The sequence below is a fragment of the Astatotilapia calliptera genome, chromosome 13, assembly GCF_900246225.1.
Source record: "Astatotilapia calliptera chromosome 13, fAstCal1.2, whole genome shotgun sequence".
Lineage (NCBI taxonomy): Eukaryota > Metazoa > Chordata > Actinopteri > Cichliformes > Cichlidae > Astatotilapia > Astatotilapia calliptera.
The window spans coordinates 16,833,191-16,858,392 of record NC_039314.1 but is presented as its reverse complement, the minus strand read 5'-3'; the positions used below and the strand labels follow the sequence as shown (position 1 = coordinate 16,858,392).

The 25,202-nt window shown below is 39.7% G+C and overlaps 1 protein-coding gene across 7 annotated transcripts in view; it reads right to left on the bottom strand.

The window, feature by feature from the left end:
• Positions 1-25,202, bottom strand: part of LOC113035231 (protocadherin-15-like) — a 222,786-nt gene that overhangs the window by 144,747 nt on the left and 52,837 nt on the right. For all 7 annotated transcript variants that reach the window (XM_026190643.1, XM_026190644.1, XM_026190646.1 and 4 more), the window contains exon 2: positions 4,819-4,937. In XM_026190643.1, coding sequence (XP_026046428.1) covers positions 4,819-4,909 — 91 coding nt within the window. In that variant the 5' untranslated portion in view covers positions 4,910-4,937. The remainder of the gene's footprint in view (positions 1-4,818; positions 4,938-25,202) is intronic.

The following is a 25,202-nucleotide window of genomic DNA, read 5'->3' as shown; positions in this document are numbered from 1 at the left end:
TAGCTGTGTCGCTAGCGGTCACGTAGCACATCATTATATACCAGCTAGCCAAACTTCAGTAACCCTACAAACGTCACTGCTGTTTAGTTTTCTGTCTTCATTTATGTTGGAAGTGATAACAGAGCTGTACGTTTTAATTTGTTTCCAAAACCCCGCAGTCAGGACATGCTATATTGTATTTAGATAGAAGCTAGTGAGCTAACTCCCTGCTAACTTCTAACTCCGTTAAATGTCATAAATTCCGTTTTCATGGATGCCTGGATGTTAAACTCAATTGTTACACCTGGTAGAGCAGAACGCTGATCATTTTATTAAAGATGAAAGACTTTAGACAGTTTTTCAACTCTCAGTAATGCCATAGTGATCGTTTGATATATGGACCTGCAGCGGAGTTTAGGTCCAGACACGGCTAGTGACATCAGACTGAACAATCGGATTGTCATACATGAGAGGGGGGGAAGGGGACACATACACACACGCGCACACACACACACAGCTAAGTTTATAGTATGTTGAGACAGACTGTGCTATTTGCATTGTTCCCATTCTGGTTCAATCATTGTCAATCTCAATTTCAGTCTCTTTTTTTCCTTAAAAATCATTAGTGGTGTGTCTCTGTGGGTCTCTCTGTTTAATTAATTTGATGTTCTAACTTTAAACGATCACATGTGGAAAGAATGACTATGTGGTAAAAAAAAAAAATTGACTGTAGTAGTTATTGTAAATGTGAAGATGAAACTCAGAAACTGAAATGAATTCCTGCAGCATCATCAAATTCATTAGTGGCTTACAATGTAAGAGAGAAGGGGATTACTTTACTGATGTGTAATCCCCTTTCAGAGACTTCCTCCCCTACTCTTCTTTAGTTTCTCCCCCACCCCCTTGCTGCCCCTCTGTGTCTGTGTGAGGTTAACCACACAGACAGCACGGTAAAGGTTGCAATCACGCTCCCAGTGAACAGTTCACCAGACACACGTGTTCACATACTGAGCTTTAGGATGAGCCTGTCCTGGGCAGCGCAGGAGCCATCTTAACAAGAGGGCCCCCACTCCCCCCCAATCACGCTTCTTGTCCTACCCGGAGCCTGATTACAACCTACTGGCAAGCAGATTATAACCCCTCCCCCCCGTTCAGTCCAACGCTTCCCCATTCCACAATCCTCTGCCGCAGCCAGTCACAGTCTGCACATCTGGGTCCTAATCAGACAATTCCAAAAATAGACAAACAATTGTGGGTCAAAATGGATGTGCAGATGGGAAGAGAAGGAAAGAGAGGCTAACAGGCATAAAGATGCAAACTGTAGGAGTGAAGAATGTAGGCTGATGTCACATAGCACATATTAAGTAGTCCAAACTTCACCACACATATTCTGACATGGTACTCAACATCTGGATTTAGTGACAGAGGGATTTGTTTGTATGACTGGACAGTCTGGCCACTGTGGTAGGACTAAAGTTTGACCTTTCATTATCATTAACCTGCTGCAAGGGAACAATTGACATACATGAGGAGCACTGCATGGTTTACCTGCATATAAATAGTGAAGAGATTTTCTGCCAGGAGAAAACATTGAACCAAAAGCACGGCAAAGTGAGAGCCTGATGCTGCAAGGTAAGGAGGAGAACATGAAGGGATGGTACATGGGAGAGAGGATTATTAATTAAAAATGAAAACAGCAAATCTGTTAAGGACAGGAATTAAGGGACAGAATACAGAGGGAAAAAACAAAACAGAAATTCAGTTCTCCATTAACTGAAACTAAAAGGCAATTACTGATTTGGCAGAGTTTGAAATTATTAGCACAACAGTTATTTTTTTCCACAGAGAATGAGATATAAGTTAATTAGAGGAAAATGACACAATAACAAATAAGTTAATGTTTTTTGTTGTTGAATAAACTGTAACAGGTCCCTGCATGAATGCATTCATTAAATCAATTAATTCATTAGAGAAGAAAAGCATTTTTTTAAAGCCAGACTTATTTTCTCTCACAAAGTCCTCATTCATATTACTTAAAAGACTAAGTATTATAATATCTCTTTGCTTGAAAGCCAGTGTGGCATCCACAGGAAGTGCACACATCTCCTTACAGCTTGATGCCATTAAAAAAAAAAAGCTCTGGTTGCTGTTTTCATTTGATAGAGAACAAACACACTGACAGAGTCAAATACCAAGGGCGCCTTGAGGTGGGCAGAGTAAGAAGATTTATGAGTGAGAAGATGAGAGATGTGCTGTTGAGGGAGGTGGAAATCCCTGCTCAAATCAAGAGCATCCCTGGATGACAGTGAGTGGCAAAGGGAGGAAACAACAGCACCCACGTTTACCCTTACCCTTCAAAACCACAACAGTTCGTAAACATTCAGTCTCACCAGCTGTTTCAACTATGACACAGTGGATAATTCAGTTCACAGACTATGGTCTAATCAGAGATCGTTTTTGAGCCTCATAATTATTTCTGTCTGCTGCCACTCAAATTACAGGCTGCAACCACATCGATAATCAGCATAAAAAGTCTGACATGGTCAGTCTTCATATTCAGTGCAGATCATTGTAATGTGTCAGGTTTATGCTTGCTGTAGCTTGCTTCTAAGCCCTTCTAGCCCTGAAAGTTGGACAAACATTGCAAAATTTTGCTGCTTTAACACACATTACATATTTCCATCGACTTTCCTGTATGGCCCTAACCTGCAGCTTTCCAGCTCACACCGTATGGGGTCGATCAACATGTGGAGCTCAGACAGAATGCAAGCACACCTCTGTGAGGGCTGTGTCCTCAGTATTGATGCAAACAGAGTAAGGTATCATTACTCTGTGCAAATCCGGAGCTGCAATTGAAGGCCTGGCTTTAATGATTAATTAAACAATCATGACTGTCCTGCACTTGTCTCAGTGGACATGTTTTAACTTATGAGTAAACAATTTAGAGCTTTACTATAGAACATTACTGACAACTGTTTTTATTGTATAATATTGTTTTCTAATTGATAATATGTTAGCACCAACTTAACTATTTAAGTAGCAGCTATGGACAATAAGTTTGTAGGTGGACATCAAAGACCGTGTTGAATCATACAGAGATTCCACTGGTTACTGGAAGTAGTGGCATATCCCTTCTTTACCTTAACACACCTGGAGTTCATAGACAAAACTTTTAAGCACACAAGGTCTGACACAATGAGATGTGATGGGTATATGGGTTGATTTCTCTGAAACTCACAAATGCACAGCCTAACGTTTAGAACCAGAGCATTAAATCCTGAGAAATTCTAATAACCAGAAAGGGCAAACTATTTTAGCATTAATATATACACTCAGCAGTTGCTTTGTTAGTTAGACCTGTTCATATATATATATATATATATATCAGGAAGTGGCATACACAAAACTTAACCACAGTAAAATTAAGAGTTATGCCACAAATATGTTCAATTTTATATAGAAATCAGAATTTACATTGTCTTTCGATATGCCAGAATGTGCAGTTTGAGAAACAAAAGATCACTCTGCACAGCGAAGGGTTCCTGCTGCAGAGCTCTGTGTTTATAGAAGAAAGAGTAAGGGGTGGGCAACTTTGCAGGGAGGTTCTAAGCTGCCCAACTAAAACAGTACTGGTATTTTCTGTGCTATTTTTCATTGGCTGAACATTTAATTTTATTGCTTTACTACTTTACTGGGTTGGCATGACGAAAAAATTTGGCTGGGCTAAGCAGTGTATTTCTTTAAAATAACTCCACCAATAACTAACCTCACTGCAGCACACTGTAATGTTTGAATACTGGGAGGGATAAAAGAGCATCATAGAGCAAATGTCCTCAAGCAAACATGTTTCCTGAAGCATAGTTTAATTTACCTCAAGGTCACTGAACCTAAAGCACTATTTGTACCGTATGTTCACCAACACTGTATGAGATGTTTATAAATCAATACGGTTTAAATCAATAGTATGTTTGTGTACAATAGCCAATATAATAAAAGAAATTATCCACAAAACCATATCCCACAAGGATATTCCCCAGCTGTTATGCTTTGGGTCAACAGTTTCATCACTACACATACCAACACCGATCTATTAAATGCGGTTGAAGCCTCAGTGTGAACTCATCCAACAAGGAAACCACAAGGTTCACCTTCAAAGGTTCAGCGAGTCATAAAGGATGTCATCTCTCTTCTCTTCTGTGCTAAAAAGATATCACATAAATCCAAGAAAATCTGAATTCAAATATACTCTTATATGAAATGCTTTTATATTAATAAAAATTTCTTGTCAAGAAAGCCTGGGAAGCAGGTACAGGATGAAACGAAGAAGGAAACGGAGTTGGGAAAAAGGGAATTTGCTTCAAGTACAGCACCTTAAAGTTGACCTGAATTGCAATATTGCAACACAGTCGGGATTTGAAGCATGTCTGTATGTGCTGCTTCCTTTAACCGTTATGTTTAAAGACGTGCCGATTTTATACAGCTGGAAATCACTTTTGACTAGCACCTGCTACAAACTCAGTGAGTAGAAACTACAAAAACCACCTTTCTAATAAACCTGAGCATTTAACTACAAGGCAAAAAATGTTAGCATGATCAGTGAACTTAATGAGCATCCTCTTTCTAAATAATAACCTTTGAAAACAATTAACGCCTCAGGTTACCACATACTTTATAATAATTAGCGTGATGTAGCTGTGGAAATTTTTTTCTAACAATGCAGGTCTGTTGTAGCAAAAAAACCCAAAACATTGCCTTTCACACATTACAAGTGTCCACTGACGAGTCAGCTACAGTTAACTGAAAAGGAGGAGTGATGGCCTTAGTGCTGGCTGCTCATACCTTCTGTGTTCTGGCCCCAGCTGTGGGTTAGCAAAGAGAGGATTGCCATTCCTGTCCCCAGCCATCTGACGAGCCACCACCCCCGTCGCATCTTCCGTCAAGCCTTATTGCTTGCCCACCTGCACAAAACAAATCACCAGAAATAGTTTTTCATTCATTTGGTCAGTCAGTCTCTAAGTTACTTAAATGCACAGCTGAGACCGACCCATAGCCTAACATACATATGTATATCAATATATGTACAAACACAGGGCACTCCTTTCCCAAGCAGTTGATCTTGTTACCCAATACAGCATCCACGTAAAACATTACTGAAGTAGAGGCAAACTGCTATGACTAACATAAGAATTTCAAGGAAAACTAAATACAAACATGCTTTTAATGTACTTAGAATACTGTGTCACTATAAGAGTGGTGTTTTAAAAGCTTGCCTCATTTCATCTTCAGCTTTTACAACTTTCATTTAATGGAATTTATTCCCTCTCCTATCGCTTTAAGCTGACCTTCTTCCTTCATTCTACTTCATGGAGCAAACCACCAACCTTTTAAAGCACCTTACTCTACAGAGAGTGAATACTTTTTACACATGAAGAAGAAAAAGAAAATCATGTAGCATCTAATAGCCTAACACTGCACACTGGATGAAAAAGAAGCCCCCGTGTTGTATCACAAATATTACAAACTGCAGTACAGACAACATGAGCTCAATATATTATGATGGTGCGTGGACTACTGGGGGATTTAAAGTAAATACACATATTCTGGATCTAGTGGAAATTACAAGCAAAGCAGTGCCTACAGATTATATGTTGAGCCTTGTTGTGCCACTCGCGCACCGTACCACAGCAAACAGCATTCACTCCGAGCTAAAGCAAGGTAAAGTGTCAGTATGAGGAATAGAAGGGTTCTATCTGTCTGTGCTATTTGATGTCACACCTCACTCACAAGGCTTATTCTCATTGCAGCTGATAAGCTGTGAAATCAGCTTTCATAGCATATGCTAAGGGGACAAGAGGGGGGTCACAAGCATCAACACTCTCATATCAAAGCACGCTTGACAAAGTCAAACCTCTAACTCACACTATCAGCACCTGTAATGTGCTGATAGTGTGTAATGTTGATTTCCCTTTATTTTCACTCATTTTTGTCTTTCACTCACATTGGGAAGCACACCTTTACCTCTCACTTTCACACGAACCTGTGCAGACACGTATCTAAACACATTTTAAACAAACACACCTGAACAATAGTTGTCTCCCACGAACACTCTCTGGACAGCCGGAGACTACTGTGGTCTCGTCTCTAATGGTGCAACAACAGGGGTGATTTCACACTGGTTTCCTATTCACTCACTGCTTTCTCATCTCTCTTGCTCCCAGTGGTGCTCCCTTTTGAAGCAGATTTGATTTCCCACATTCGTACATCTTTCTTTCTTAAGAGGGCTGAGTAAGATTGCTTTGATCCCTTTCACATGAGAAAACCCAGACCTGCACAACCAGCCACCCTGAGGAGAGAAGTCATTTCTTTCGCAGCTTCTTCTTGGTTGACATGGGAACACAGTATCTAATTTACATATGCTAACAAGGATTCTCCAACTTTAATGAACAGGGAACCTGGAGAGATGCTGACCAAGTGGCGTAAAATGCCTCCAATACTCTGTTTACGCAGCAGTACTTTCATAGTGGTCCACAAGTGACATCATCAAAGTCAAGTCAAAGTCAAAGTCACCTTTATTGTCAATTCTGCCACATGTACAGGACATACAGAGAATAGAAACTACGTTACTCTCAATCCCTAGATAAAATAGCAAATGAAATGATCATCAAGAGATTTCAAGGTTTTCAGCAACAACGCAACAAAAAAAAGCTCAAACAGAAACAGTTTATTTCCACTCTGCTCCACCTTGATGCATATCATGTCCCAGTAATTCAATCACAACTACCCCCGCAACTTGCTGTAGAAATTTTTTAGATGTTTATACAGCATCTCTGCCATCCTCTCTCTTTGATGAAAAGTGATTAAACTTTTGGGGGAGGACAATAATGAGAAGATTACAATAGCGTGGGCAGAGTTGAATGAAGCAATCAGAGTTATGGATTACATAGATAGTGAAGATGTAGTTCTCTACTCCTCAGTGCAGGGGCTTTGCACTTCCTGAAAGGAAGAAAATGTGCTCGTCTCTGTTTTCTCCTCTGTTTGTGTTACTTTGATCGCCTCTCATCCAGAATAGAGTTGTTCCACCTCTTCCTGTTCATGTGCTTTGGTGCAGATCAGCTGCCAGAGATGTCAGTACTGAACAAGTCCTAAACACAACCCAGCATTGCTTCATCAAACTACAACAAATATAAACCAGTTTCAAAGTTACCCTTTATAGCAAAATGTTTAAAAACATTATATTAGAAAAATGGAAGTGTTCAATCAGGTTTTACTACTGAGACAGTCTGTATTAGAATCCCAGATGACATTTAAATTTTTTTTAAGTGGTTCAGGTAATGTTTTGATTTCTGCTGGTGACCTTATCTCCCCTTACTGTGTAATAAAGTGCGGGTGCTTTTTTTTTTTTTTTTTGCTCTGTAAAGTTGGCTCCATGCATTTTTGGGGAGAATTAAACAAGATTGTTTACCTATTTAAGCATTTTCTTCTTTAAACCATCATGGTAGATTTGAAATACAACAATCAAGATTCATTAATGATTCAATAATGATGATGATGCAGACCATCATCATCATCATTAACCCAGAGACAGAAAAAAACTTTAGTACTGGCCAAATTGTCTGGTACCTTCTTGAAATGCACTGCCTAGCACAGAAATGCTAGAATGCTAGGAAGACCATTACTTTTGAGTCTCTAAAAATAAAAATAATGAATCAAAGTGTCTGTAGTTTTAATTTCCATTTTATATCATTCTAAACTGTCCAAACCTTTGTTCTGCATGAGCTGTTAAATTAAAGCAAAAGTCTGCCCTTAAATCACATCTTGACTGATTGACTGTAACGCCACCACAATGGATTTTAAAAGGCAAAATTACAAAACAAAAGAAGAAATTCAAACCTTTATAGACTCACTGTAGATTATTGTTGTTAATATGTATTTCTCTTTGTAGATACAAAAGGAAAGATAACACTTCTGTTCAATTTATTCTACATAAGCACATTTTGTAACAAACAAAATGATTTGATTATAGGTTGGTCACCAGTGGCAAAAAACAAATCATTGCCAATTTATATTCATTGTCTACTGTTTGCAGCAGAAAATACAAAAAAAAAAAAAAATTGTTCTTCCCTTTCACAATATACTGTTATGGAAAAAACATTTTGCTTCTGTCAAGAACAATTTTACAGTGCCATTGCAGTCTCTATAGCCTTTCCTATTATTATTTTTCAGTCTGACTAGGAAAGATGTGTGAAAGCTACACAAAAGCGAAAATTATAAGGAGAGGCTCCTCAATCTGGTGTTACTGAGGTGCATAATCACAATGGAGAAAGCTATATGAAAAGTAGATTACCTTAACTTAGAGTTCTGGCCCTATGCCCATTATCTTCCTAAAAGCTGTGCTTTTACCCGCATGATAAATGAACAAAGTGACAGCACAATTAAAGTTGTCCTCAAGCATAGTGTAATGGACTGGGTTACAACTTCTGTTGGAGGGACGCTACACTGGTGTCAGAAGTGAAAGTGAAGCTTTCGCCTCCAGAGTTATCTGTGCTCGTGCCGCCCTGACTCACGGCATCGGCTGTGGACGCTGGAGATTTTTGCGGGACTGTGCGGAATGCTTCCAATGGATTACTCCAAGATCAAGGGAGAACCTACAGCGGACACTCACGGACATGGCTACTCCGCCGGGGAACGGAGGTTCACGGAGCACAGAGAGCGGGTGAGCCAAATATGGCGACAGAAGCCAGCTTTGCATCCTCTCACCATTCGGGTGGCCGACAGAGCTCTTTGGGCTTTGGGGACTCCTACAGCGACTGGGGGGGGGGGGGGGGGGGGTGTGTGGAGAGAGACATGCCGATGTATAGAGGCACTTTCCACGCTTCCATGAAGACCCCCAGGTATGATGGCATGGCTGACTGGGAAGCTTTTCATGCACAATTTGAACTGTTTGCCAGGGCCGGTGGGTGGTCTGCTGAAGAGAAATCCCTGCAGCTACCTATGTGCCTTACTGGCGATGCCGTGTCTAGCTTGCTGCTTTTGAGCCCAGAGGGAGGGGGGATTATGATGCTTTGGTTTGGGCTCTGAAGAGGCGGTGCGGTTCTTGCTCTGCTCCAAGCCTGCTGCGCTCCGAACTGTGCAGCCGGGGGAGTCCATTAGGGACCTAGCTAATGACATTGAGGGGCTGGTCCACCGCACCTATGCCCACATGCCCCCCACCATCCAGGGCGAATTAGCTTGTGACCACTTCCTCCAGGCCCTGCTTCTGGATGAGCTGCGGATCCAGACATTGTTAGCTCATCCTAAATCCCTTCAGGAGTCCCTGGAGCTGGCTACAGAGAGAGAGTTACTGTGTGATGGGGCTGGCCCTTGAATAAGGTGACAAAGAAGGACCCATATCCTCTACCGCGTATAGATAAGACCCTTGACCCTGTGGCGGGATCCTCATGGTTCTCCTCCCTAGACCTACACAGCGGGTACTGGCAGATACCCCTCGCACCAAATGCCAGACCAAAGACTGCATTTATTACCAGCGGAGGCTTATGGCAATTTAAAGTTCTTCCTTTCAGTCTCTGCAATGCCCCTGCCACATTTGAGAGACTCATGGATAAGGTGCTCACTGGAATTCCCCACGGAGAATGCGTGGTGTACCTGGACAACATCTTGGTCCATGGTGCTTCTTTCCACGCTGCCCTTGGGGCCCTCAGACAGGTCCTGGAGAGGGTATTGGCAGCAGGACTAAAACTCAACCCAAAGAAATGCTGCTTAATGCGACGTGAGGTCACGTTCCTGGGCCACCGACTGGGGGGCGGGGGGGGCGGCACCATGGATGATAAGATCCAAGCTGTGAAGGACTGACCCACCCCAAAATCTGTGCACAAGTTAAAGAGCTTCCTGGGCTTGGCATCGTACCACAGACGGTTTGTAAGGGGTTTTTCCTGCATAGCCACGCCACTGTTCCACCTGTTCCATAAGAGTGTGACCTTCAAGTGGACAGCAGGCTGCCAGGGATCTTTCACCTCATTGCAGAAAGCCCTACCGGGGGCCCCAGTGCTCTCTTCACCTGACCCCCCTCTGCCCTTTGTCCTTGACACAGATGCCAGCAGTGTTGGATCTGGTGCAGTGCCGACCCCCTGATGCTGATGGGGATCAACCGGGTCCTGACTATGCGAGGAAGCTCCAGGATTACATGGAGTCTGCTCATGACTTTGCTAGGAGGAAACTGATAAGTGCGGGGGTGCGGCAGAAGAGGAACTATGACGTCCATTCCAGAGGCCGACATTTTGACATCGGGGAACTAGTCTGGGTGTAAAACCCCCAGAGGAAAAAGGGCAGATGCCCTAAGCTGGACAGTGACTGGGTTGGACCCTGTAAGGTTCTGGAACGCTTGGGGGAAGTGGTGTATAGGGTACTACTGCCCACAAGGGGATGGAGGGTCGCCCTGCACCGGGACAGACTGGCCCCCTATCGCGGCCACTTCACTGGGACAACAGGGTGGGCCACGGACAGACCTGGACTCCACCCCTACAGACTCTTCCACCACTATTGTGACAGATGACAGAGAGTCTGGAAGAGATCATATGTGTGGTTGGCTGAGAGTGTTTGGGGGGCGGGTGTTAGAGAATGTTGTGGGTGTGTGGGGAAAAAAGGAGCGAGAGTCGGGGGTTTGTTTTGATTCTGGAGAGCACGTTTTTCCCTGTTGTTTTGGCGTTGGCTACGGCCCACAGTAGCCTGTGTTACTATTCTTAATAAACACCGACATCTCTTTCTTCTGTTAGAGGGACACTACAATATAAACAATACATTATAACCTAATAATTTATATTTCACTTGCGTGGAGCCATTTCTAACAAATATTTGTAAAATTGAACGGACTAAAACATTTTTTCTGCACAGACCTTTGTGATCTGCAAGTATAGTGCCATGTTTTATAGTCCTTCTCTGTTTCTTTGAACTGCTTTGCTTGTTTTTGCATAAAAAACAACTCACTTTTAAAATAATGCTCAAATTGTCAAAGAATGTGCATCTGAAATGGTGACAAGTCAAATACTGTAGTAATGACACTTCATTGTTGATTTCCAGCTGCTAAGTGGAAGTGTTGATGCTGTTCCCCTTTGATTGCTGCCAGAGGAAGATTTTTAGAGCGAAAAGAATGTAAGACTAGTGTCTGATAAATATGTAACAGAACAGTCAACCACTGCAGCAGAACAAAACAGACTAGAGGCAAAAAAAAAAAGCCAAGATTCACTGATAAAATGTGACTGATACGACACTCAGAAATTACTCTTACATAAGCTGGATGACAAATTAAAGGAAAAGGAAAAAAGAACTTGCCCCTTATATCGTTTGGGTCCACTTGTCTCCTTAGAGGGAAAGCTCACTGCAAATCAATGTAACAAAATCCCCAGACTGCACCTTAAACACCTCCTTCTCATATCCAATTACAGTACAAAGCTACAGCATTCATTAAGTGACCACATGAGAAATCACGCTCTTAAAATTATGCAAACATCTAAGTCATAAAACCTGGGGCATGCTGCCAGTATGCTTTTTTAGAACAGACATCATTTTAATAAACAGTGCCAGACAAACTGGAGCACAGGAAGTTTTTCTTTCAGTCGTGTTTCATGTTAAACAGCCATGTTTACAACCTTAATGCATCCCAATTAGCAGTAGCAGATTGTCCTGACACATTCAAACTGATTCAGCTGATTCTTTCTATTTAAATTCTGTGAAATATGTTTATATTATATGTTGTTTGCTGCTGTTTATATATTGGAAAATCAATAAATAAAACGGAGCATACAGTTCATAGTGTTGGTAGATAAATGCACCTAAAGAGAAAATAAATATTAAAGGTGCCTACAATGCCTCACTGCTTGGCTTTCAATCGGTTTTCAGAACAGTTGCAGTTACAAAGAAGTGGACTTAAAAATAAAAAAGCTTCAACTTATGTCAGACTTTTGTAACTAGAGACTGCAAACTGATCTCAACTTGCCAACTATCTGAAAATCAAGCTCAAGGGTCACAGTAATGTGATACCCACTCCTCGATTCTAGCGTGCAACTCAAAGCGTCTAAAGTCTAGAGTCTAAAAGAAGCTGACGCCACTTCAAGCAAGGTCCCAGATAAACACAGGCGAGCATGCACTCTCAGAAAGTCCACAAAAAAAAAAAAAAGATGGAAGAAGAAAAATAACTAACTGTAGCTGCTGGTAGTGATGCATGTACCAAAAAGCTAACCATGATATGGTTGTCATGGCAACCTGACATGATTATGCTCTAAGCACTAATAAACAAAAACAAAACTTTTTCCAGCATCCCTCAGTAGTAAAATATACTATTTTATATATTTTACACACATATATACATATATATACACACATATATACACATACATATACACACACACACACACACACACACACACACACACACATCTAGACTTTAGACACTTTGAGTTGCACACTGGAATATATATATAATATAGCAAACTCTCTGGAATACGTATATCAAATCCATAGATTAATATAAGGTTAGTTTAAGAAGCACTTCCTGTTTTGTGGCTTCAAAACCTGAACCACGTGGCTATCACATTTTATAAGCTTTTCAGAATCCTAAATCCATATCCTGACTTTTGTGGTCCTTGAGCTGAAGATCACCAGTGGCATTTTTGGTGAAGAATGTGGAAAAAAATAAAGATTTATTTAAGGTGAGTCCCTTGTGTGCATAAATGCACATCCAAGATATAAAATTTGGATTAAAGAATCAGGGGGCTGTTCTCAGCGACTGTGAGGGAAAAAAAAAAAGTTGTTTTATTCTGTAATTCTAGGTGATGCCATAGATTCGTGTGGCAAGAAGAGAAAGAAAATGAATTAGTCTAAAAAAGTGCCTCTGCAGCTTCATTGCTTGGCTCCCAAATTTAACAAATGTTAGTTTGTGTGATTAGGCGTGCTAGACCAGTTCGAAGCTATTCATTACCTAAAAGATGAAATCAGAGGCAGCAAGGGAGCTCCAGTGTTCTAACGATGGAAGTGATTAGCCTTGGCTAACAGACTCATCTGCACATGGCTCGCACCCAAGTAGAAATACACCAGGCTAAACATCGAGACAAGCAGCCCGTATTAAAACCACATCTTTCTCATGTATCTGTAAATTGTAATTCTATAATTCCAGCTCCTACAAACTGCAATACATTAACCAGTTACATTGTATTTGATCACTGAGACAAACATATTATAATCCACTGCACTGCCAGGCCAGATACTCCCATCCCATTTTTTCCCCCCAAATTGATTAAACAGGAGAATAGGTATGTACTAATCAATCATTTTAAAATAAATAGAACAGACTAAAGGAAGTACAGTTTACCTGACAAGGTTAAATAATGTATGAATAGAGTATTTATTAGTCATTTGACACATTTTTCAGTGACTAAATCAAATTTTAAAGAATATTAAAAAATTCCACATTTTCATTTGCTGAGAGTGGCTTAGGTTAGCAGTGCAAACACCAGAACCCTTTTTTGATTGTGGGTTGTCGTCCGGTACTAAATTCTCATTACTTTGTTGAGCAGGGTTTTTTCCAACTTATTTTGTCAAAGAATGATATTTTCATTTTCTAGATCAAATCTGCAAAACTGCACCACTCTTTCGAGTACACAAAATGAGGGGGCGAAAAGGGGGTGGCTGCATAACTAAGAACTTACACATAAATAAAATATGAAAAATTTACTTGGCCAACTAACATTTCTGTTGACAAAAAAAAGAAGAAAAAAAAAAGCTGAAAAATGTGTCTACACTGTTAACCTTTGCTGTATTTTTCACAGTAAAATACCACAAAATGCCCAGTAACTTACCTGAAAACATTTCTACAGTTAATTACTGTAATTTGCTTTGCATTATGGGTATATTAAGGTTATTTACATTTACTTACTGTATTTTTTAAAATTGCGGTAGTAGTTATACCTACCGTTAACACATTAGCAGTAGTGCTACTGTATTATGTGATTTGAATGGTTCATCATACTGTTTGTGTATTTTTACTCTTTCAGTGGTTGGTTGCAATAGTGCATTACATTTTAACTCTTTCACTGCCAACCATTTCCAGATTTTCCTCCAACCTATGCCATATTTCAGTATGATACCAGTGAAAGTATTATGGTTTTTAGGGGACTTGCCTGTGTGTAAGGTTCAAGAATTCTGATCATCTAATCTGCTGCATGCAGTTGTATGCACATGCACAGCTGCTGCAAATGTGTGCTTGCCACTGCGTTGCCAAAGGCGAACTTCAGTCAGTGGAGAATATTGTAATAATTTGGCGGAGGCTTCTCAGTCGAGCAGTAACTGAATTGCTCATTTACTGAACGTGCAACATGTACAGAACTCTTCTGGGAACTAGTCAACCCAACTTAGTGAAACACACACTGAATGCATGCTGGCCCCGCCCACCCACCTACCTCTACCAACCACCACTCCATATCCTGACTGACATGACCTGTGATCCAGTGATTGACAGGAGAGGAAAGACAGTCCAACTTTGTTAACTCTTCATTACGAAAAAAAAAACAAAAACAAAAAACAACAAAAAAAAAAAAACTCTTCATTACGATATGCTCGAGAGGACAAAAGATTTTGCACCTCGTTATTGTTGGACCTCTGTGTGGAAACTGCAAACAGGACGTCATAAGGTAATGCAAAGGACTCTCCTACCTAACATACTCGTTTATTAATTCTTAAGAGCATATATATTTTTTGTGTGTGGGGGGGAGGGGTGGCGGGGGGGCTTAAACTCGGTGTTAGCTTGGTCGAAATAGCACATTAGCTGAATTATTCTGGAAAAAATAGGTTGTGTGTGTTTTTTTCTTTTCTTATTTAAATATATATTTAGATATATATTTTCCACGGGGAGGGGCGAAGAACACAGGCGCAACGACAGTCTTTGTCTTTTTCCCGCCAAGTGTGGTGCATTGTCCTCCTGCGCTTCTGTTCTATGACTATTGAGAAGCTGGCCATGCTAACAGTGGGACATTTAGCTTCAGCTAAAGCAGCAGGTAAAAATACACATTTAATGAGAATAAAGAAAGACAACTTTTTTTTGGAAATTTAGAGACTGCTAAAACAATCTTATCCAGTTTTGAGCTTGCTCATGTAGGTTAGCCTGCTTTATTTAATTTTGTGTGAGCTGCAGTACACAACACTAAAAAGTTAATATAACATTAGGTTGGTGGCATGAGGAACTCCAACCTAAGTTTAATATTTATTATTTTTTTAAGTGGGAAGGGGAGCATGTTTTTTTTCCTTTAATACAACGTCTTCCAGGGTCTTTTTCATAGGAAAACCGTGTAACGTCTGTGTTAGGTTGGTCAAAAGAGCAATTAGTTGAATTATTCTTGAAAAGATGGGTTGTGTGTTTTTTTTCTTTTATTTACTTATGTAAATATATTTTTCAAGGGTTAAATAAATGCAACGTTAAATTAACAATTGTCTCTCTGTCTTTTCCCGCCCAGTGTGGTACATTGCTGTCCTCCTGCCCTTGCTGGCTGCGCTGACAGTGTGATGTAGCCTCAGTGTTTGTGTTTTAAAGGCTTTTTCCACCAAGATGTCTGTTGAGAGAGAGATGACCTTACCCATCACACCAAGGGTAATAGCGCTTGGTAAGTAAATAGTTTCAATCCTCTTGTAATATTTTTGTAAAAAATCTATGTAATTATTGTGGTATTTGTACCCACAACAACTTACTTAACAGGGGATTGTCTGTTTTATATTGTATAAAAATAGAATACACACAGTTTGCTGCTGTTTCTCTTATTATTTATTATACACAATGACCAACAGGAAAAAACAGCCTAACATTTCAGCACAGGCCAAAATGCTAAAACATTAGGCAGTTTTTTCCTGTAATTGATCATAATTTTCATTACATAATAAATAATAAGAGAAATAGCAGCAAACTGTGTGGATTCTATTTTTTTACAGTGTGAGGCCTGCTATCCAGCATTCTTGTGGAAACCTTATTTGTAAGTGTGAGCACATTGTCTTATTGGACTCTTGTCTGTTTTTAGGGAATAATTTCATGTCTGCAAGCCGCTGGATGATCAGTTTGGAGGGCAAGGTATTTTATGAGCCTGAGCAGATGCATGACTTTGCCAGCACCCTTGCTGTCTTCTTTGCGTCATACTACGTTTTCAACCTTGAGTATCAGGAGTCAGCGTCCATCACACAGGAGATGATACAGAGGTAAATACTTTACACCATTAAAGCTTACACCATTTAAGAATGAAATATATGTGATAGCTTGACTACAGTTGCAGAAACATATAGGTGATTGCTGTAATGTATGTTTTAATTTTGAAATTAAAGCAGCCTTTTTTCCGTTAAAAGGTTCTTTGTGAGGATCAATCCAGACATGGGAACAAAATGCCCTGCAAAACTTGGTACAAGCTGCAAGACAGGTCGTGTCGTAAAGAGGAAGGTTACAAGCATCAGCCCTCAGATCACCACCTTCCTCCAGCGGCTCTCTGAGTTTGAATGGCGGACTTCCAACTAGGTAAGAATACAGAGATGATAATATCTTTTACATAGCTGATAATTATATACATACTGTACACACATCCATACAACAGTATGAATGATCTCAGACAGATGTGAACAAGTGAATAACCTGAGCAAACATGAATATTGATGATGTGTCTTTGACAGGTGGTGATAAAGACTACGCTGAACCCGACCATCCTGGTAACGGAAATCTAAATCCCATGTCACATTCTATTTCCTGGGACCCACTGATAATTATTACATTTTGTAAATGATTTTTGTTTTACAATTGTAATAGTTTATTTAATGTTCATGCTGGTGGGTTTGTCCTGTTTTTAGTGGAATGAAAAACTGTTTTCCTTAAAAAAATCAGACACAACTTAGACATTCACATTACTCACACCCTCATTACACATACATATAGGATCTTGGGGGTGGGCACGATACACGGAGTCCAAGTTACCATCAGGGTGTACGCCTCACCCCTGGCGTCATTGCCCACCTCTCAATTTTAAATACATGTAGACATTGAGGGCTAGCAGGAGGGACTATGCGCTTACCTGCTGCTCTCTGGCAGGTAGCTCTATGCCCTCCTGGGTTTTAATTGCACCTTAGAACACACATGCATCAACACTACAATGAGCGGGTGGAGGGAGGTTTGGAGTCTTCTCTCACCCCCATTCTCTGCGGCCTACTGGAGCGGGGGGGCTAGGAGGAGTGGGCCGTCCGACTGCGGTCTGGGGCCTCCCTGCTGCTGCGGAGTCGGGGCGGTCTGCCTCTCCCCACCGCAGGGAAAAGGGTAACACCACCTGGGTCTGGGTGCAGTTCCCCCCTCCAGGGGCAAGGGTACCTAGACCCGGTTAGTAGAGTACGCTTGGGGAGTGTGATCGTGTGTACAGCGTCCCTTTATGTCTGTCTCCACGTCGGTTGAGTGTGAAGTGCATATGAGAGCATGAGGGTGGGAATGGATGTTTGTGTCTGTGTGTGCCTGTATGTCTGTGTCTATATGTCAGGTTGGGTATCAGACGCCACCTCTCTGGGGACATCTCGGGCCCTCCAAGGTTTGGAGGCCTATCTCCACCCACCACCACTTCCCCTGCCGGTGGCGGACTCCCTCAGGTATCGGTGCGTTGGTGGTTCTTTGTATCTGGGGGTGGGCGTCCGGGTACACACCGGCTCACTCCTTGGCGGCCGCTTATTGGGGCTCGCTTGGGCCACTTTGGAGGTGGGGTGCCCCCGGCCTCTCGGCCTGGGGCTCGGTCACTCAGGCACAGCTGGCTGCCGGCGGAGCTCACGGGCGCGTCACTGCAACTCCCCCTGGCTTCTGCTCCGCGGCTGCTGAGTGAGCCCTCATCTGGGACTCTCCTTAGCTCTTACTGGGACAGTGGCGCGGCTGCCCCTCTGTGGGTCTTCCTTGGTCTCTTGTGTTCTGGGGGCCTCTGGATGTCTGGAGTTTTGATCTCCTCCATACCTGCTTGATACCATAGAGGACAGGGCTGTGGCTCCCCACACTCTCTAGCAGATCATTACATGGAGAAACCTTTGGAATGCAAGCATGCTGATCCACACAGGTATGCACACAGGTGTACACATGGGTATTCACAGATGCGGACTACAGCTTTCTTGGCTGCTGCCTCAAAGCACACTGTGCGCTGTCTATCTTGCGTGCTGCACAATATCGTTTATTATTTAGTAACTATTGATATCTATGACTAGCTAGTTTATTGTGATGGTGCTTTTTTTTTTTTTTATTATTATGTTGCTCTTTGTTGTTTGCTGTCTCCCCTGTTTTTTTTGTTTTTCTTTCTCTCCATACAGGTGACCCAGGAGTTTTTTGTTTTTTTTTGTTTGTTTGTTTTTTTTTCTCTCTTCCCCCCCTTCTCACCGTCTCTTCTCCCCTTTGGTTTTCTTTCTTCCTCTCCCCCTCTTTCTTTCATTCTTTCCCCCTGTCCTATTAAAAAAAAAAAAAAAAAAAAAAAAAAAAAAAAAAAAAAGGATGACAAAGGATGAACTGAAGCTCCGCCATCACGTGATGTCACATGCTGCTGTTTCTGATGTCACTTCCAAAAAAAAAAAAAAAAAAAAAAAAAATCAGACACGGAAAGGTGAAGGACTGTGTAGTTTTCATGTACGCTTCTATTTATTTTGGTTATTGACATTGTTTTTATTCAGTTGAAAAATGTTTTTCTTGTTAAAAAAATATCAACAATAAATGTTGGTTTAATTCACTATTCTGAGACTACTTTATTGAATTATATTGTTTTTTGTAAATGTTCTTATATTGAATATGAATGTTAATATTATTTTATATGCTGTAAAACACAATTACAGTCTAAACAAATTATACTGTACACAATTACAGTGTTATACCATAAACCACACTTGCAGTACAGTGATACTATAAAACTTAATCACGGTAAGTCTTTCTAACTGTAAACCACGTTTACAGTAAAGCTGTTATACTGTAATATATGTTTACAGTAAAGTGGTTGAACTGTAAAACATCACAACAGTAAAGATAGATTAGTAATTACAGTAACTTACTGGCAATAGTGTTGCCAGTAAGTTGCTGTAAAAATACAATAAAATGTCTAACAGTGTAGTTGGTTTCACATCTCACCAGAATTTCAATATCATTACAAAAATATTTGTGTGTTATGAAAAATATTTGTTTAAATATTGACTTGCCATGAATAATGTGCATAACCGAATCATATCATACAAATTCAGCTGAGTCAGTGTTGGTTCAACCAATGACAAGAATACAAAGGAAAATGTTTCAGGTCCATTTGAATGCTTTTTATTTCTGTTCTTAGTCACAGTAAAATGAAAAAATAGCCTTTTATGCCTTGCTAGGTTTTCAGTTTTCTGTACTATAATCATGGCCATTTAAGTATATATATATATATATATATATATATATATATATATATATATATATATATATATATATTAAAAAAAATAATTTCTCATACATTTTCCAACTGTATTTCAGTTTTACTTTCTACAAAAGGCAGCTCTTTGTCAATCTTATGGCATAAAAGTAGAGCCAGAAAAGGAAAGAAAATCACTTCAAGGACCCTATTCAAACAGTCATTTTAAGCTTCTGATTGATCACTCACTGCGCTACAACATACCCCCATCCTTTATTACGAGACTTTAGAATGTCCTCAAAGGCATGAGATGTCATGTGACCATGGAGCCACAGACTGTAATACCATCATAATCAGATATTACGTAGGTAACACATTTATGGTTGTCACTTCCAGAACTAATAACCCATCCTTGCTGCATTTCATTAATATCCAGCTACGCACTAAAGAGCAAGTAAAACATGACTTAACACGAATCGGACAAGTTTGTTTATGCATTCTAGAGATAAAATGGAATCCCTCTTGCATGCAGCTGTAGCCTATTTATACAAGCTCCTGTTCTTTGGTCTGGATTAATAGGTACCACACAGGGTTGTAGCAGGTAAAAGGTTCCATAGCACTCAATTAGATACACCTAATCAAGCTTAATAAATTGTGTACAACTCGAACTGTGTGTAAACAGCCGATGCAGCTCTTATATTTAGATGGCTGCACAATTTCTGGGACAGTGACTAAGTGAAATTATTTATAACTACCATAAGCTTTTGTGCAGTAAAATCCTTGTTAAAGTAATCAGCATTCATATTATCAGCATCTATAGCATTTACATGAGACGTTTTCTTAACAAGCTGGTAGTAGTAAACCTCTACTGCATTGCTCTAAAATGTAATATACCATCTTGTCTTTAGTCACTAACACTGCAGGTGCTTCCCTCTGCAGGATGATGTAACTGCTATTATCAGATGAGTGTTTCCTAAGTGACTGTTCATCGTATGTATGTGGCTGTGCGAGAGAGTAGCGCTTACTGCGAGTAGTGATCTCAGTGTGCACTTGACACAGAAATGAAAAGCTGTTATGCAGTAAATTTTCATTCAGGTTCCCTAATTATGCAACTTTTTTCCCCCATCCCACCTGTGTCAGAGGTGCGTTTTATCAATTTCCCTGTGAAGAAGCCTGCTGGTTCAGATGCATAAAGGCTGAGTTGTTTAGCATGGGTATTTTGGCTGGGAAGACTGACCCTAATGGGAAAATGTATAAACACCATTATGTGCTTTTGTGCTGCTGCTAGCATCAAATGAAAGATTTGATGTGGGCCTCAAGTGCTCTCATAATTATTGTGATGGGCTGGGATGGTTTAAACAACCCTATGCACCTGTTTATGCAGAGTACTTTCAGAGATAAAAATATACTTGAGCAAAGTAAGTTGAACGAAAGAAATCAGGGCTGCTTGTAGTAATGATTTAAAACTCACAAGCTGAAAAACATAGCATGTCTACATCCATTTTTAGTAATCATCAGCACCACTAACAAATCTCTTCTATATAATAATATATTAAATGTAAAAGTTTTGTTTTATAATAGTAGAAAAAAAATAACATTTGTTTCTAGGTTTTATAATATAGAAAAAATAAACTAATTTGTCAAGTTTAATCAAAGATCACAGTTAGAAAATGATTAAAAAAAGAAAGCATATAAATCATATAAAATGATTAAATATAGCAAAAAAAAATACCCTGAGGAGAAATTTAATTTGATTAACTAAAAGTACTTTGGAAAATTTGTTTAAACTGTTAAAAAAATGTATGGCCAAAATCAATATTCTGTGACATTTATTCAGGATAACGTTGGTTTGTGAGCACTGAGGAAAAGAGAACTTTGATAAATGCTTTCACTAAAGCAACAATGAAAATCCATCAAAATTCAGAGATTATAATTTATGAGCTGCAGAAAGAAATGTTTAGATTTTCTTGTTTACTGGCTGGCTGTATTGTACAAACTAATGACAATTAATATCCACCGAGGACAAATTCTTCCTGTTTCACTAAAACTGGATCAATATTCTGGGAGGAGTAGCAATACTTCTGAAAATGGAAGAGAGTTTTCAACACGAACAATACAATCTTGACCAAGTTGAGCACAATTTCGATAAAGATCCTTTAGGTGATCGGGGTGTTCCTCTATGAGGAACGCATGTCCCACTTGTGGGGGGGGACGCACAGATGACTGATAAGCTCACTGATCAATCATCCATATGAGTCAGGCAGGACAAAGGGTGTTTGACAACAGTACAGTAATCAAAATAAAAAAGAAAGTCTTTTTAAAATTTATGCAGTTTGTTTTGCATATGTTTGTCATTGCACCAGGACTGTGTTATGCAAATGTTATTGCACAAGGAAACAAGGCAAACCAAAACTAGGAGGTAGATTCAGAAAGAAGCTATAATCATCCATTATTCTTTATTGTCATACAAACTATTACACATTCTAAAGCATACAAGGATAACATATAATTAGTAGTAATGGGTTCTTGATGTTTATGCCTTATTCTGTAATTTAGTGTCAGGAGAAAGTGATGGCAGCAAGATGGCTGTGTCTGTGGTGTGCTTGTTTGTGTGTGCATGTGCATGTGTGTTTGTAGTAGTCATAGAAGTACCGTGCACAAGTCTAGGCACGTTTATATTCTTCCTCATTGTGCACATTAAAGTAATCTGAAATGTTCATATACAGCATAATTCCACATAACATGATGTCTGATGTTTTGGTTTTGTTTGTTTTTTAACAATACTACTGAATATTGAATAGGAATTTCAAAAAGTAGAACAAAATGCAAAGCAATAAGTATGAATTCAGCTGCATTTAATGTCAGAGCCTGGTGGTCCACACTAAAACCAATTTTCTCTAATTCAGTGCGAGCGAGCCACAGACCTCAGAGGTTCTAATCCTTTTTAGTTTAGTCATCTCATGACCACGTTTTAAATCTCTAAACCCTCACTGAGGTCAGTCCATGCGGGTGCTGCTGACCGCACTGCATCTGTTTAGCATCAACAATGTCCTATCCATGTCACATGAAACTACTTAGCCACATGACTTGAACACATGCAGCTAATGTATGATAAAAGAGGGCTTTTTGATTTTGGTAATTATTTCACCTCAGTGGGCGACTTTTAACCCTGCAAATCGCACAATGACTTTTATTGTCACAGGGTTTGTCTCAGAGCTTTTACACATAAAGGAATGACTAATCCTTAGATAGCAAAAAAAGAGAAAGTCTAAATAATTAAATTAACAAAGGAGAGGTAAGTGAAAATCCATAAGCTTAAGCATTAAACTGGTAACAAGAGAATTTTGCTAGAGAAGTCCTTGTATTTCAGTGAAATACATCCCCAGACATGATTTGGCGAAAAGCCAGTGTAAGTGGAATGACCAAGAGGACAGAGGGTGAGGCCCACTCTCAGTAGGGGCCCTCCACTGAGTTCCTGTTTGGCTGTACCAACAGCTGTCTTATCCTGAAGATGAAGGATGAGGTTTCATTAACAAGTGCGTTTTTTTTACTCTAATTAAATTTTAAAGCCTAGCAAAAGTGGCTATAAAATAAATGTATTTAAATTAAAAATATAACATGTGATATATAACAGATAAACATACGTTTTGATGGTCATTATACATGCAGTGTTACTGCTGTTATTTTTAACTTCAAAGTACATCGCCCTGAGCAGCATGGACAACAATAGCTGCGTGAAATGTAAGTAGTCTTAAATTCTTTGTTATGAAGAAATCAGTCAAAACCTTACTAAACAACAGTGAGGTAATGTTTTTTTAATTCATGCTTACTGCAGTCCAGCAAATTTCTGTGTCAATGTCTGTGCTATTGTAGGCTGTATTATGTTTGAAAACCCCCTTGTATAGTTTTGCACTGTTGTGTATTTTATGCTTTTGTTATTCCTATGCAAGAAAGACATGGTACTGCGACAGTGCACCTGCTAGTTGCTGTCTACGTGGTGATGTTAAAGCATTCACTAATAAATGCAGAGCGCTGCATGCTTTCCTCAACGCTGAAACATTTGAACGCAACTGACAACCGGTTTTATTTTATGTTCTTCAAAACAAAACAAAAACAAAACAAGTCTGTCTGACAAAGGGACTTCACTGTATGGGTCTCTTGGTTGCATCAGCAGTAACCAAGTAACCTACTTATATGCTGCGCTGTGAGATAAATTTGGGTTCTTTATTAACTTGAGTGCCTGGTATTTTTATCATTTTCTAAACTTAATACTTATTTTCACTTTTAATTTTAGAAGCTATGTTTTAATAAATATCAATTATCTGATATTATGGAAAGCTTCAATAGTTGCGGGAGAGGTCAAATACTTAGTTTACAAAACCACTAACTACTTATATAATTGCTTAGAACTTGTTTTTTCTGTCTAACTATACCAACATCTGAACATTACTGCTTTTGCAAATGTATGAAAAAAAAAATCTTAATTTTTATCATTTTAACAATTTACATATTTAAAGTGTCTGTTGGATATAATGCCTGTAGGCATACATTCAACATGATTCCTCTGGTATTTTGGTTCATATTGGCAGGATTGTATCCTTCTGTTGCTTTAGATTTGTCATCTGCACATCCATGTTGTGGATCTCCATTCCACCACATCCCAAAGGATTGAGATTTGGTGACTGTGGAGGCCATATAATGAACTCAATGTCATGTTCAAGAAATCAGCTTGAGATGATCTGAACTTTGTGACATGGCACATTAGCCTGCTGGAAGCAGCCATCAGAAGATATCTTCCTTTCTGATGGCAATGTACCTAACACAGTGCCTAAAGTGTACCAAGAAAATATGTCCCAAACCACTGCACCGGGAAAACTGTTGATATAAGTCAAGATGAATCCTTGTTTCCATGTTATTTACACCAGGTTCTGACCCCACCATCCAAATTATGCAGCAGAAAATGTGATTCATCACACCAAGTATCATTTTTTTCAATACTGTATTGTCCAACCTGTTGAGCCTATGTAAATTATAGCCTCAGGTTCCTCTTCTAAGCTCACAGATGTGGCACCTATAACTGATGTGCTCCAAGGTTGACATGTTGCGTGCACAGAGATGCTCTTCTGCATACTTTGGTTGCAACGAGCAGTTGCTTGAATTACTGTTGTCGTCTTATCACCTCAAAGTCTGGATATTCTGCTCTGCTCTCTGACTTCAATGCATACTCTCTCACAAAACTGCCACTCAGTGGAACTGCTATCTAAATTGGGACCTCCTTGTAAACCCTAGAGATGGTTGTGAATAAAAATCCCAGTAGATCAACGGTTTCTGAAAACTCAGCCCATCACGCACCATGTCCAAATTCACTTAAATCACCTTTCTTCCACATTCTGATTATAAAACTAAAGCAGCCATGCTGCCATGTCATTGGTTGGTTGTTCGTTAACAAGGAGTTTAACAGCTGCACCTAGCAAAATAGCTGTGTGCATTTTCAAAACATCATCATTTATATTTGCGAGGTGACTTCGGAGTTCTAATGTCTAAATTCTTTTTTTTTAAGATGTTTCATTGTAAAAAAAACAAAAACCTACATTTCCTCTCCTAAAAGGCTGCTTAAGTGACAAGTCAGCCAACGCACAAAGAAATCCACTCACCTCTGTCACTTCCTCTGACTGCTTCCAATGCTTCAAAGGATTCTGTAATGGCCGGTTTAAAATACAGAGTGCACTCACTTGTACTGAAATAGGTCTTTCATGTGCCAACACAGCTCTGTGGGTAACATTCATGTGACTAAAGGTACTCTTAGGAATTATCAGGATTTCTATA